Source organism: Clupea harengus, chromosome 16 (genome assembly GCF_900700415.2).
Source record: "Clupea harengus chromosome 16, Ch_v2.0.2, whole genome shotgun sequence".
Classification (NCBI taxonomy): Eukaryota; Metazoa; Chordata; class Actinopteri; order Clupeiformes; family Clupeidae; genus Clupea; species Clupea harengus.
In genome coordinates, this window is record NC_045167.1 from 19,978,214 (window position 1) to 19,993,530 (window position 15,317).

General features: G+C 47.4%; 1 protein-coding gene across 8 annotated transcripts in view; it reads right to left on the reverse strand.

Annotated features, from left to right (window-relative positions):
- The window catches only part of phf21b (PHD finger protein 21B), an 80,667-nt gene that overhangs the window by 26,126 nt on the left and 39,224 nt on the right, over positions 1-15,317 (reverse strand). For 5 of the 8 annotated variants that reach the window (XM_031582978.2, XM_031582975.2, XM_031582973.2 and 2 more), the window contains one exon: positions 582-839. In XM_031582978.2, coding sequence (XP_031438838.1) covers positions 582-839 — 258 coding nt within the window. The remainder of the gene's footprint in view (positions 1-581; positions 840-15,317) is intronic. The other 3 variants (XM_012841338.3, XM_031582974.2, XM_042710042.1) reach the window with 1 other exon arrangement.

The window sequence follows — 15,317 nt, forward strand, 5'->3', positions numbered from 1 at the left end:
TGTGAAACAGTAGTGTGTAGTGTTACTGTAGTGTGGCCGGCTGTGTATCCTGGTTGTGTGACTGGGTGAAGTAGTGTCTGTAATGCTGTGTAGTGTTTAGACTGTTTGCTGGGTGTGTGACTGTGTGAGGTAATAGTGTGGTATTGTGTAGTGTTTGAACTGTGTGCTGGGTGTGTACCTGTGTGAGGTAGTAGTGTAGTGTAGTGTAGTGTAGTGTTGTGTAGAGTAGTGTAGTGTAGTGTAGTGTTGTGTAGTGTAGTGTAGTGTTGCGTAGTGTTGTATAGTGTTGTATAGTGTAGTGTAGTGTTGTGTAGAGTAGTGTAGTGTAGTGTAGTGTGGTGTTGTGTAGTGTAGTGTAGTGTTGTGTAGAGTAGTGTAGTGTAGTGTAGAGTAGTGTAGTGTAGTGTAGTGTAGTGTAGTGTAGTGTTGTGTAGTGTTGTATAGTGTTGTATAGTGTAGTGTAGTGTTGTGTAGTGTTGTGTAGTGTAGTGTAGTGTAGCGTTGTGTAGAGTAGTGTAGTGTTGTGTAGTGTTGTGTTATGTGGTGTTGTGTAGTGTTTGAACTGTGTGCTGGGTGTGTACCTGTGAGTGGGGCAGCTCTCCTACTCTGCGGCTGTAGGGGTGTACGCTGCTCGCCATCACTCTGCTTGCCGTTTGGAGGTTGATGGGCGACGTCTGCAGCGGCTCTGAGCTCGCCGCCTTTTGTCCATTAATGTGTGCGGTCACCATGGAAACGGGAGCCTTCGCCGGCACCACGGAGATGGCTATGCTCTGACTGCTCGGCTTGATGAGGGAAAGAGGCTTGGCCGGCCCCACAGGACAACTTCTTACAGCCAGCTTCTGTCACAGAGAGAGAGAGAGAGAGAGAGAGAGAGAGAGAGAGAGAGAGAGAGAGAAAGAATAGGAAAGAAAGAAAAGATACAGGTTTAGTGAAAAATAACAAATGTCAGTGGTAACAGCCCACGTTTCCATCAGATAAGTTGAAGGACACCGGCCGCTTGGCTTCTCTTTTGTATAATCCTTTTCCTTCTCATTCGTAATCGCTTTTTTTTGTTTCCCTCTGCTAAAAAAAAGTAGTGCATTCCTTGAAGGGCATCACAGTGGCTTTTGTGCTAACATGTTCCTGTTGTTGCACTCTGCTCTGTGTGCATTTGTGCTTAATGTCAAGTAGAGGCTGGTGAACTGTAGGACTCTGGCAAGGTTTATTCTCACTGTGGTTTTTTGCAGTGCTTACTTTGATGTATTATGCACAGCATGGCAGGCTGGTACAGCGTCAATTCTGGGTGTATCGTTGAAAAATAGCTAGTCTTACGTACACATTCTTGCGTCATCCGCTCTCAGTTCAGGAAAGTAATTCCAGGGTTATTCGTTTTCAGTTTTCTTTTTTTTTCCCCAGTATATATCTTTTTAATGTTAATGTTTAATGTTGAGTATTTCTTTTTTCTTCTCAGACTCGTGTCCTTTCTCATTTGATGTGTAAAATTGGAAATTTAATGATGTTGGATAATAGCCTTTTCTCTCTCTCTCTCTCTCTCTCTCTCTCTCGCTCACTCTCTCTCTCCCCTCTCGTCCACACTAGCCTTGAAACGGCTAGCTCGCTTTCAGCTTAGGCTCGGAGGCATTGCATATTGTGTGGACTTGCCAGTCCCAGAAAGGATAGTCAGTGTCTGGTTTGTGCAGTAGTTGTGTACACGCGCCGGTCGTAATATTGACTGTGAAGTCAGCCTTATCCCATTAGCCACAGAACAGCACTACTCTCTCTCAACATGTACCACAGACACATACACACACATTCATTCACACACACACACACACACACACACACACACACACACACACACACACACACACTGTTAAACCGCCCCCTCTCCACCCTTGCTCTCTTTCTCCCCCACCCTTCCTACTTCTGTCTCTGCCTCTCTCTCTCTCTCTCTCTCTCTACCCCTCCCTTTTTCCATCTCTCCCCTCTCTTTTCCTTTCCCTTAGTCCCCCTCTACCCCCCTCTCTCTCTCCCTCTGCCTCTAAACCCCCGTCTCTTTTTCTATGAAGAAAGAAAAACACACATTGGCAAAGCCAGAGATAAGTACAGTTCACACTCCTCGCCACTGAAGGAAGAGGCACTCTAAATATTTTATATTCTAGTCCACTGCCCCTCTCCTATCACTCAAGCTGTCTTTTTATGGTGTTCCGAAGGAGAGGGAGAGCAGAGTATAGGTGGGGGAGGGGAGAGGAGAAGTGAGGAGAGGAGAGCAGAGTAGGGGGTTTTCATTTCCGACTCCACTCTGACAAGGGTACAGATTTTTTCTCACTTTAGCCATCGTCCCTTGCATCGAGGATCTTAACACGCGTCCTTCAAGCGTTCTTCCCAAGAAGCCAAAATGAAAAACTAATGAATTGGCAGGACTCAAGAACGCATAAAGGGCTGCCAGTTAAGCAAATGAGAAAAACAAGAACTGGTTGTAATGATTCGAGGGCTGATGTTAAGAAGAAATACGTCACAACTGCTTCTTTTGTTAAATTTCCAATTGACCGTGCAGCAGCATTCCTTCTCAAGGAACAGAAGTTGAAAAACAGTAGCATCTAGCGTCTCTCAGCACTGCGGTGTAAACTCATATAAATAAATAAATGGGAGGCCAATTGATTTAATTCAGATTGTGTTTTCCACTTTTTCAAGGGAGTGCGCGAGAGGCTGGGGGTGGGGGTGGGGGGGGGGGGGGGGGGGGCTAACGGGAGGGGCGTACGGGGGGTGCACTCGATCCCTTCACAGCTTGGTGAACTCACAATTACCTGGGCCGAAAGCAGAGGCCTACCACACACACACACACACACACTGTTCAGAAGAATAGAGCTGAGAGAAAGAGAGTGCGCGAGAGAGAGGGAGAGGGAGGGAGGGAGGGAGGGAGGGAGGGAGGGAGGGAGGGAGAGTGCGCTTGAGATTCATTTAGGGGCCTCCGCTGGAGCCTCTGAATACCTAATCAGGTAGCCTGGCTTTTGCTTTTTTGTCTTCTGAGGAGGGGACGGGGAGATAGCGAACTGGCCATTGCTTTGTGAAATTATGGGCTGTTTGAGAACGGTGCCTATGTGTGTGTGTGTGTGTGTGTGTGTGTGTGTGTGCGTGTGTGCCTATGTGTGTGTCTGGGTGATTATGGAATAGTAGGGGAGACACGAGAGGATGGGAGAGAGAGAGAGGAGAAGAAGAGCAGTAGAGGTGGCAGCGAGGGGGGACAAGAGATCTCTGTGGAAACTAAATTCTTGCTTTTGTGTCAAAATCCGCTCTAATCAGCATGTCGAACAAGAAGGAAAGTACAGCAGAATCTCACCAGGGTGCTCCATTTCTCTCTCTCTCTCACACACACACACACACACACACACTCTCTCTCTCTATCTCTTTCTCTTTCTCATTGTGTTTCTTGTGTGAGAAATAGATGCGGGGGAGCAGTGATAAAAGTAATGAAAATAGCAACAGCACAATAAAACTGCACAACCCAATCAAAACGCCCCAGCGCTGTTGCCAGATTTTCAGTTACAGTCATCATGTTTAAACTCTGAGAAGAGGGTCTGTGTGTCTGTGTGTGTGTGTGTGTGTGAATGTGTGTTTGTGAGAAAAAGAGCGAGAGAGTGAGAGAGATTTTGTGTTTGTGTGTGTGTGTATTTTTGAGAAGACAGTGAGAAAGAGAGATTACGTGTGAGCTTGTGTGTGTGTGTGTGTGTGTGTGTGTGTGTGTGTGTGTGTGTGTGTGTGCGTGCACACACTGGGGTAAGGGAAGAGAAACAAAAGAAGGATTTTAATAACTCTTTAAACATTGGTGCTGGTGCTCATCCAGAAAACAGATTCCAGATGCAGTCACATTCAGGCTCCTTTTTCTTTAGCTTTCTTGCTTGCTTGCCCTCTTTCTTTCTTAGGGTATGGTTATGTTCTCTCTCTCTCTCTCTCTCCCTCTTTCTCTCTCTCCTTCTGTTGTTCGAGAGCATTTCATACAGAAGGGGTCGAACCCACTCAGACATCAGCAGTCATTTTCATGCTTCCCTGCGATCCCGTGCCCAGCTGGGAGCTTGATTTCCACGCAATCTCACGCGCCGAATCCGTGAACCTTATCTAAGCCACTGCACCGAGGAAGGTCTTGGCCCATAATCCCATCACTTTCAATAAAAGATTCCACTCTTTTTCTCTCCCTCTCCGGGATTATCTCTCTCCTCTTTTTTCCTCCTCCTGCACATCTTCCGGGCGGTTTTGATATAAACCTTAAAGAGCGCAAGGGCGCATTAGAGGGTGTGAACACCAGAGAGACACTACAAAGAGTGCTGTTCAAACGAAGGGGCCGGGCATCAAACGGTCAGGTACAACAATTTGTTACTAAGCAGGGTTAGCTAACTATACCTCATACAGAGACCTAAGGCATGGGTCAAAAGAGAAACAAATGTGGCAGGAAGGGAGAGAGAGATAAAGAGAGAGAAAAAGAAAAAGAAAAAGAGAGAAAGAGAGAAAGAGAGAAAGAGAGGGAGGAAGTGACTAAGGCCATTAAAAATCATGCAAATGTTGCCCTCATTGTGGAGTGTTAATAAAAGAGCTCTAAAAGCTTATGAAAATCCCTGTTTCACCCCCTCCCCATCTCTGCCCATTGCTGCGGAGGTGTGAATGGGGAGCTGATTGGCGCCGGGTTGTTTATTAATGTGTGTGGTGGGCCCCATTGTTTCAGCGGATCAATGCCATCCACCAGTGAGCATCTGAGCCCAACAGGCCACCATTTGTTCCAGCCGGGGCACCTCTGTTTGTCTGAAAGGTCACTTGTTTCAGCCCCCTGCCCCATTACACACACACACACACACACACACACACACACACACACACACACACACACACACACACACACACACACACATACAACATACTCACACATACAACATATTCACATATTCTGCGCTCTGCAAAACATACACACTTTCACAGATAAATACATGATAATATACAAATGCTCAAATATGCATGTATTTACGTATGCTTGAAGACACTCAATTGTCCACACCACACTTAGACTCATTACACACTAACAGACACCACACATGCGCACTCACACAATTACAGACAAAGAAAGTGCTTTTTTGAAAAATAACTAACTAGGAAAATAAGAGCTTTGAAAGTTCTACTCGCCTACTCCTCATTCCCTGTGTGACAACTGAATCCAGTCAGCCAGCCTCCTCCTCTCCCTCTCCTGTCCATAGATCAGGCTCGGGGGAGAACAACAACCAGGCCTCGCCATTGACCGGCAGCTGGGTTTGTTTGTAATGCCTCTCTACAGCGAGTACTATAAGCACACCACATGAGCTGGAGGTCAGGATTTTTTTGAAGTGAGCCCTCATTTGACTTACACACACGCACACACACACACACACACACACACACACACACACACACGCATACACACACAGACATAAAGAGAAAGAGAGAGAGAGAGAGAGCTTGTAGGCTGGCTGCCAAGCAATGTTATGCCCCCAACACACGCAAACATACACACAACCCCATCCGGGATCAGTGCAGAGCCTCTAAAAGGAAGACTTAATTGCTCATATTATGCCATTTCAGGCCCTTAGGTATGGATTTTCAGTCCGGGCCGTCAGAGAGAGAGCCTCGCGCTAATACGCACAAGGTGCAAAGGAAAACTCGTGGAGGGTGAGTGGGGGGGGTGGGGGCTGGGATCTCTCAGCGGATTTAATTGCCCCACAGCACTGTCATCCTTTAACGCTGAATAATAAGCAAATTGACGCTTTAATGTTGTGGTTTTCTTTGCGCATCGAAGGGGGAAAAAAGTCACCAACACCGTCGCTGTGCGGTCCCCTGGCGCCGTACGTGTTGGTCAGTTCTGCCATGGCCTTCAAAAGGACCTGCTTTTCATTAACTGCAGAGCTTTAATGCCGTGAACATCGTACGTCTCCACACTCTTCCCATAGAGCGAGCGTAAATGACCTTATAGCTCATAGGTAAACGATAGCGCGTCTGCCACACGGAAATTACTTGTTGTGTCTTGCAGATGCATGATGGGAATGGAGAGGTTGTTGCTTGGTGTCATACATCCATACATCCCCAAACTACTGAAAAAACAAAGCAGTCATGTATGTCATGTTTGAAAAATATTTTCAAAGAGCCTTTCCTGTGATGCCATACTCATACAGGAGTGGGAAAAACAGAGGGAGACACTGGATGTGTCACTGCAGTAAAGCTGTTATTCAGTATGTCTTAAGAGTAGGCGTGCTTTGGATTCTCATCAGTTTCAATGAGGAGGACCTAACTAATATCTGCATGATGAAGGCAAATTTTAAAACATCCTCAGAAACTAGGAAGAATGGGTTGAACTTACATAATGCTTTATGAGACACCCAGTGCATTTCACATACCATGACAGAAGGCTCTCCTATCTCAACACAATTAATGTATAGCACCCAACTGAAGACAGATGCGACAGAAACCACGGTATAACGGTGTGCTAAGCGCTCACAGGCTATCTAGTGGGGAGGTGAGCGGAGAACAAACTACCCATGTGCTAACGTGCCGCAATGCATATTTCCTCCAGTCTGACAGCTGTATGCAAAGGGGTATTTCCTAGCATGCCGAGCATGAATGCAATGGCCTGAACCAATCAGGGGGCTGTCTGTCAGCAAGGGGGTTGGTATGGCGATGACTGTGAGGGTTTAGTGGTGCATAGAGGAAGAGGAGTGACAGGGTTCCGTGATTGGCTGTGTTCAAAAAAGCCCCCTGTCACCTAGGAGTCGCCACGGCGGCGGTGGGTGCCACGGCGATGGGCCATGACAGGCAGGTCTGAGACAGGGACATGCCAGAGAGTCAGTAATGGCAGTTAAGAGCGATGCACTAATGAAGCTTTTTTTTCTTCTTCTCTGAACTCAGCCACCCGTGACACACATACATACACACACACACACCAGCCTCTCATACCATTTCCTTTCATCAGCGACAACATTTCATCCACCCTCTCTGCCTAATGATGATCGGCTGGTGTTTTGAAGGAGTTTGAAAAGAGAGAAAAAGCTATCCAGCATCTCTCCTTCTCTCACACTGAACTTTCTCTAAATGCTGATGAATCACTTGCTAAAAACGCTCTCAAGGTGTCTAAAAGTTTCTAAAGGTCTTGGCAACACTGACTGCTCTATAGGGGGGTGTCCCCTAATGGAGAGAAAGAAACAGTACTGTTTGTGTGTGTGTGTGTTTGTGTGTGTGTGTGTGTGTGTGTGTGTGTATGTGTGTGTGTGTGTGTGTGTGTGTTTGTGTGTGTGTGTGTGTGTTTGTGTGTGTGTGTGTGTTGAAGAGATACCTCATCTTACATGCTGAGTGGCAGTAATCTTTGCCACTCATCTATGCCTTGGGCTGGGTTGGTGGAACAGGTTAATTGAACCTGGCAGAAGTTTTTTTCTTCGCCGTTCAGAAATGGCTTGGTCCCTTATCAAAAGCAGAGGACCCAGGAGCCGACCTTCAAAATGCCTGTTGGCTTAAATGATTTTCGTGTACTCAAACTGAGTGTTATTCTTCAAGTGTTTTTCAGTATACTCAGAGTGTTTTTCTTCGCATGTTTTTCAGTATACTCAAACAGAACGTACATATAGTCCAAAGACTTGGGTCTCAGGTCTATTGTTGAGTCCAGTCCAGAGCAGCCAGGCCTACGGCACTGGCCCTGTTTCAGACCTGTGTACTAGCGTGATGCGTTATCAGCCAGACCAGTTCAGCTGTCGCCGCCACTGCTGCTGCTGTTCTACAGATTACAGCAACGAGCCGGGCAGACAGAGCAATAGCCTCCTCCCCCACCCTCCACCTCTGCAGGACAGAGACGACTTTATCACCTCACTGCAACATGGCGCACGCGTGCCAGGGGCCTCCTGGCGGTGAATGAATCCTTCATGCCCCCACGTGCCCCTGATGAGGGGTAGCGGGGGGTGGTGGAAGGAAGTGTGTGTGTGCGTGTGTGCGTGCATGTGTGTGTGGGGGGGGGGGGGGGGGCATGTTACAGAAGGGGTCACAGTTAGACTTAGGGGTGCGCTGCTCCCTCAAGCTCTTTCAACCTGAGGTCCTTCCACAGGGGACTTGGGATTATGCAGGGGTGCCTGGTCACTGTGTGTTTTGGCAGCACCCTCAAGTAAGGGCAGGGGGGGAGGTTACAGGCAACCCCCCCCCCCCCCCCCCCCTCCTGCCAAACACCGGGCAGGGTGCCAGCCTCCCATGCGGCCTGTTGATAAGAGACTTGCTGTGTTACTGCCAAGGGTATCTTATGGTGGAAATCAATCACCACATGAGTACAATGTGACCCAAATGAAAGGAGAGAGAGAGAGTGAGGGAGAGAAAACAAAAAGCCCTCACAAGCCACTCACTGAGAGAATAGGCGTCCTCCTCCGTCACAGCTTGCCTAACCGGCCGCGGCTGAAGGAGGACCATATTGGTAAATTGAGTCCGAACAAAAGAGGGAGTCGTGTGTAGATTGCGATCAAACAGACTCAGTGGTTCCAGGAACGCCTTATCGAAAAGCGGTTACACAGTCAAAACAGCATACATTACACCAAGGTTGATCCCAGTCGCGTAGCACCTAAACAACAGAAACCTGATAAGTGACCCTTTATCAACAGTCGTTCCAAACCCTAAGAGCGGTGTTTTTCATTTCCGCCGGGTACTCGGATCATGAAAAAGCAACAGCTCAAGCCCCGTCCAATTAACATCCATTTAAAAGCAATTAGGTGACCTTTAATGAGAATTACAACTCCATCTAGGCACGATCGCTTGACCGTTTGCAGCACGACAGGGCTTAGTAAACTCTGCTGCAGAATGATACCATCCGTCTCTGTTAGAGTGGCACTCGCTGAAGAAAACTAGATCTTCTTTTGATCTCTCTGAACTAGATCTTCTTCTGATCTCTCAGTTGACGTAAGTTTGTGGGATAACGTTTCCATGATGCTGGAGATGCACTAGGTTTGTCTTGAGTATAATGCCTCATTAAGTACTGGTGAGAACTGTTTACAGACCTGCTATGGTTTGACAAAAAGGTGAGTATCACATCAACTATTCATTATCGCCCTGCTGAAAGAGCCAACCCCAAACCCCTTTCTCCACCTTTGTCCATGCAACAGGTACACAAGGAAAGGATGAAATCCCAACTCCCAATTTCCTCCCAGAGAAAACAATTTGACCGTGTGGCAGTGGCCCGTCATACCATCTGTAGACAATAAAGCCATTTATATGCAAATCATACATGCCCACAGTCTAATTTCCCCCGGTCCAAAAGCCACCTCATTGGAATGGAAGACAGAGTGAAAGACCTTTTTTTTGTCACTACAAAAAAAAACAACAACACAGGATTGACTGACATCATCCCAGAAAAATCACAACATGATAGTCATGCTTTGTTTACATTGACAGAATAGAAAACTGAAAAGTCAGAGTCTAGCATCCGAGTAAAATAGCATTGCAGTGTACTGGACTTAAAACCTAAAGGTTCACACAGTTCTCTCAATGTGACAAGGAGCTAGGTATGGGTTGTAATGTCTTAAGCACAGGGTTTAGCTTGCTGAAGGAAAGCGTGACTGCATTAAATAATTGAACCCATTTAGATCAGTACAGATGACATTAGTATTTATTAACAGAACAGCTTGTAAAACAGCTTTCATTCATGGGGGGGGGGGGGGGGGTACTCCCTTAAGCACTCAAGGTCTGCCTCTTTGCATGACTGTGTAAACTAAATGAGGCCTATGTATTTTAGGAAATTAAATGGACTGTCAAAGAGAGGCTTCTATGGGAGTTTCTCTATAACAACTGATAAAACAGCCACTGTGCTTTCAACAAAGAGCTGAGAACACGGTCACACAATGTTTACATGTTGAACAGCATGAATGGCAGAGCTCTGAGGTGGTTTGTTCATTCTGAGCTGGCCAAGTTGATCTCGGTTTTAACATCAGCATGCCATTTTAGTGTGGAGAGCATTATCCTACCCAAGGACATCCCTGTTTCAAACACAGGATTTAGGATTCTTCTCTCATATGTGTTTCATTTGCAGCCATAAGAATAGCTTCCTTTTTTAACAGTCCATCGATTTACTGCATCTGAAAAGAAGTCACTCTGAACTCACATCACAGTTGAGGCAAAGGCAATCTGTTGCTGTAGTCTGGTGTCGAACACAAGCAAATTGTTCAAATTGTGCAATTTTTATTTATTTAGACTCAAAAATGAATCCATATAAATAAAACCATCAAATGGCCACTCTACGCATATCAACTGCTTTGTAAGATTACTAAAAAGAAGATTCCAGAATAAAAAGGTTCATTTTCACCATGAAGCCAGAGATGACATATTTTGTCTCCCTCCGTCTCTCTCTCTCTTGATTTGGAGAGGTGAGATAGATAGTGAGAGAGACAGAAATGTAATCTAGCCTGTTGTGACACATTGACATCGCCTGCTGTTCTCACCACAGCCACTCTCAAATAAGAATGATCGAATCTCGCGCTCCCAATTCCCACCGCCTCTTAGAATGAGGTGAGAGACCCCTTTCCCTACCCTACCCCTCCCATCCATTCATCCCCACCACCCCCTCAAACTCACCTCCCCCCTTGACTTCAGTAGAAGTCACACAGACAGCGTCTCAATGGGTACCGGCTGAGTGACTGCGGCGAGGGGGAACAGAGCTCCTTAAGAATGCTCACATTTGTAATGAACACGAGAGGAGAGCATCGGCGGCGTAATTATAAACGCATGTCCATGCGCGCGCTCTGTGGGGTCGATGGTGTTTAATAATAAATGGCCGACTAGGACCTGACTGAAGTCTCAATGAGCTCTCTCCCTCCCTCTGTCTGCACTGAAGACAGGAGAGGGGGGGTGGGAATGAAATCAAAATCATCCAGAGGTGAAGTGCAGGGCCGCGTGGGTGTTTAAACACTGGGTCTGGATGGCTCTGGAGTTTATCTATATGGATGGCCATGCTAGACAGCAAACCTGGGAATGCCTGGGACACAGTGACCTCTTATTTGCCCTTAAATGCTTTTAATAAGGACCTCCCGGGGTTCCGTGAACCCCCCCCCTCTCTTTCTCTCTCTCTTTCCCTCTCTCTTTCCCTCTGCCTCTTTCTCTCCCATCTCTGCATATGACTGTGCTTTTAGACTCAGGCAATCAGTGCCCCCCTCAGTGCAATGGCCACTTCATTACCAAAGGCCCTGCCTGCCTACCTCTTCTCTCTCTCTCCCGCCTCATTCTCCTCAAAACGCCAGAAACGAACATCAAAGCACCTCTCCGTGCTTCAGACACAGGACATAACTCTCTGACATCCGACGTCTACTGAAAGCCGAGGACATTGATTCTCCTGCTGACAGTTCTGCCCGCGTCTTAGATAAAATAGCACGTGTTCGGGGGGGGGGGGGGGGGGGAGTATGAGACATTTAAATGTCACACGCATTGCATAACTTTATGAGGCAATATGTTAAAGGCAGGCTGTTGTGTAAATGTCTGCGAGAGGGTGCTGCTACTCATGCAGAGGGATTCAACTGAGATGTATGAAAGGGAAAGCATGTGTGTGTGTGTGAGAGAGAGAGAGAGAGAGAGAGTGTGTGTGTGTGAGAGAGAGAGAGAGAGAGAGAGTGTGTGTGTGTGAGAGAGAGAGAGAGAGAATGGGAGAGAGAGAATTTGCTGTTGCTCTTCATTTCACCAAAGTGCCCCAGTCACTCCTCAGGCACAAGAAAGACCTGCTGGAGGTAGATTCGATTACAGCCGAGCGCCTGAGCATATGCAGAGTGTCAGCGAGGGACGAAGATGAAATACTCCTCTATCAGCGCAAAGAGAGAAAAGACAAGACAAGGAGAGGGAGGGAGGAAAATAGCGAGAGAGAGGGAGGTAGAGTAAGAGGGAGGGAGAGAGGGAGGAAGCGAGAGAGGTCGAGAGAAAAAAAAGGAATGCTTTATCTAGTTGCAGGAGGAACTTCACTGTTCTAAAATTGTACTCCCCTCGAGGGTCTTGACGAGCTACGCTGGGCCTCTCCAAGTTGTGTACGGTAATTAGCAATCACTCAAGGACTGGAGCGAGGCAGCCCAGCATGAGAGGCTACCGATGATCTAGCCTCCACTACACACACACACACACACACACACACACACACTCTCACTGCCCACAGGGCTTCAGCATACGATGGGGAGCCGATCAGCCATGAGCAGGAAGTCCGTGTGTATGAAAACAGAATCAGGCCTCGCGTTTGACTCCAGCCTGTGCGTTTGTGGGGTCGCGACCCTCGCATGGCGTTCAGAATAAAACACGCACCGAAGATAGGCCGAGGCTTCCAGAGATGTTGCCGCATGCAAACAAGCCCCGCAGGTCCTTTCCTTCGCCAACGCTCAGCTTGATGGCGTTCGCTAACCCCCACTCTGCTTCCCGTCCTTTTATTTCACTCCCATGTCACTCTCTCTTTTTCTCCTTCTAATTTCACTCTTTCTCCTATGTACTCATTTCATTTTCCCCTTAGGTTAAGGGGGAACATGATAAGAAAAGAAAAGCAAGGCTGGGCAGAATATATCAGTAGGTTTTCCTATTAGCTTCTTCAGGTTGTTTTTTGTTTGTTTATTGTTTATTCTGTTAGTGCTGTTGTTGTGGTTGTTTTCGTTTTTTGTTAGGCCATCCGCTATGCTATGGCTACGATGCTCAGGCCCTGGCTCTTTGTCTTGGCACTCTGTTCATCCAGACCTCCCTCTCTGTAGCTTCCAGAAGCTTCTTTTCTGCTCTCCTCTGTAACCCACTGGCCTTAGTTCTTTCCACTATTTCAATCTTTCTGTATCTCTCGCTCTCGCTCTCTCTCTCTCTCTCTGTCTGTCTCTGTCCGTCTCTCTCTCTCTCACACTCTCTCTTTCATGTGCTCTCCACACTGTGGCTCTGAGTGTGTCACAAAGATGTACACAGAGAGGGGGAAACATGGACAGAGGTTGATGACTTTGGAGCTGAGGGAGTATAGAATCTCTCTCTCTCTCTCTCTCTCTCTCTTTCTCTCGAGATTGTCACACTGTTCAGAGAACACTTTGTGCTCCGCCACTACAAACCCCATGTAGAAGTAGTTGAAAAAGTACACTCATTATTGCAGTTGCTAAAGCCAGTGACAGATCAAAGTGTTCTCTACCAAAAATAAAATGCTGAACATTTACCATCCTAAACACAATCGTAACGCGGAGGAAAGGGCAGCTTTTCACAAAACACTTGAACGCTTGACTATCTTTCAGCGCAGCAGATAAAATCACGTCAATGATCTGCAGAGGAATACAGTTTACAGTAGGATATAGTGGCCCCATCAATTCATTTACTGCAGGGGAGCAAGTGGGTGTCAGAGAGAGAAAGATTGAGAGAGTCGGGGGGTGTGGCGGGGGGGGGGAGTAGAAATGGACTATCTGGTTTGTGACATAACAGGGATATTTATTTGCTCACCTACATCTTGTCCACTGTGGCTAAGGCAGCGGCTAGGCCTAATTCACACAGCGAAGAAAAAGGTCAGCGGCGGTGCAAAGCCAACCACGCAGCGTACCGCGAGTTATGGAACACCAGGGCCGACTGCAACCGATCATCTGACCCGTCCCTCACTAATGGAGGCTAGTAAAGAGATGAGAGACGGGCAACTGTGGCGTCCGCATCGCCGGCTCACGGAGCGATGGCCGTTACAGGCGTCATTAGTTACAACACAGTTAATGTCCGTCATCGCATCATCACGCCGGTCCACCATGACCTCACAGTAGCCCCATCACCAAAAGTGGCTGATGTCTTTTGCTCACCCTATCGCCCTCCCTGTATAGTTGCAAACGTTCGCACATATAGTAGTGGAAAGTGCGCACTTTATTAAACTGAGCAGTCATTATCCGATTTGGCACGAGCTGAGCCTAGGCTCGTTCGACTCAAGGCTTTGGATCAGAGAACTCACTCCATTCCTCCGGATCTGTCCAGAATATAGGTCAATAAGCTCCAAAGCACCAGGATCTGTAGCTTCCTTTTCGCCTTTTCTGGCTTCGGTAATTGGATTTTTCTTTTTTTGTGGTTTGGTTTGAAAAGTTCAGGGAAAAGAGAGAAACTATTTCAACCAGCAATATTTTAAACCATTAATACCAGAACATAACAGAAGCTGAAACTTACGGAATAATGCCTCTGCATGGCAGTCCAATTCCTCAAAGCAGGTGATGGAGTGGACATAACAGGGGTGATAAGGGGAAGGAAGCTGCAGACAGGTTTGTTTTGGACATTTCTGCCTACTGCTAGCTTTATTAGCAGGCATTACATGCAATAGCTTAGTTAAGACTTTGTGATGACAGGAATAAATTAAACTAATGCTAACTGACACTCTGGTGGGCATTTAGCGAAGCAAAAGAAAAAAGAAAAAGAAAGAGAAAAAGAATACCTTCAGGGCAACACGATCAATACTCATTTTAACATATTGAATGGGACAGCCCCCACACACACACACAACCACACACACACACACACAGAGAGACTCACATTCATTGCAAGATCAGTGAGGAAATGTTTTCAGGGTGCGTCCAACATCAAGGAGAGCGCCTTTCCTCAGAGTCCGAGATCAGAGGCAGAACTTTGTAAAGCCATTAGCATGCGTGACTCACATGCGTCCCTCAACCGTGTCAGCATGTCGCCATACAGTGGGAGCAGCAGAGGATGAGTGACAGATTTCTTCTCCCCCCCCCGTCTCTTTTTCTCTTTTTTTCCAGGGGGTCTGTCTGAATGCAGGTGGAGGAGGCTGTCAGTGCTCAGTAGGCCTGAGCCATCAAAACTCCAGCAGGCCTGGGACCATGCAGGCAGGCAGACAGACAGAGGGAGAGAGAGAAAAAGAGAGAGAGAGAGAGAGAGAGAGAGAGAGAGAAGGTCCAGAGAGGGGAGGGAGGGAGAGAGGGATGGGGTGGGGGAAGGGAGGAAGTGAGAGGGAAAGGGGACAGCTGGCACTCTTAGGGAGAAGGAGGGGGCAGAAGGGGGAGTGTGTGTGGTTGTGTGTGTGTGTGTGTGTGTGTGTGTGTGTGTGTGTGTGTGTGTGTGTGTGTGTGTGTGTGTGTGTGTGTGTGTGTGTGTGATGGAGAGGTAGTAGGGGGAGGGGAGGGAATGGGGGCGCTTGTGTAGGCAGCAGGCCTTGGAAGGGGTGCAGGGCTTGAGGTGTGTGTGATTGTGTGTTAGTTGTGAGTTGTGGGGCCTGTGTGTGTGTGTGTGTGTGTGTGTGTGTGGCTGTGTGTGTCTCTCTGAGCCACGGCGTGTGTTATGTGTGTGCTGTGTGTTGTGTGAGTGTGAGTGTGAGTGTGAGAGTGAGTGTGAGTGTGTGT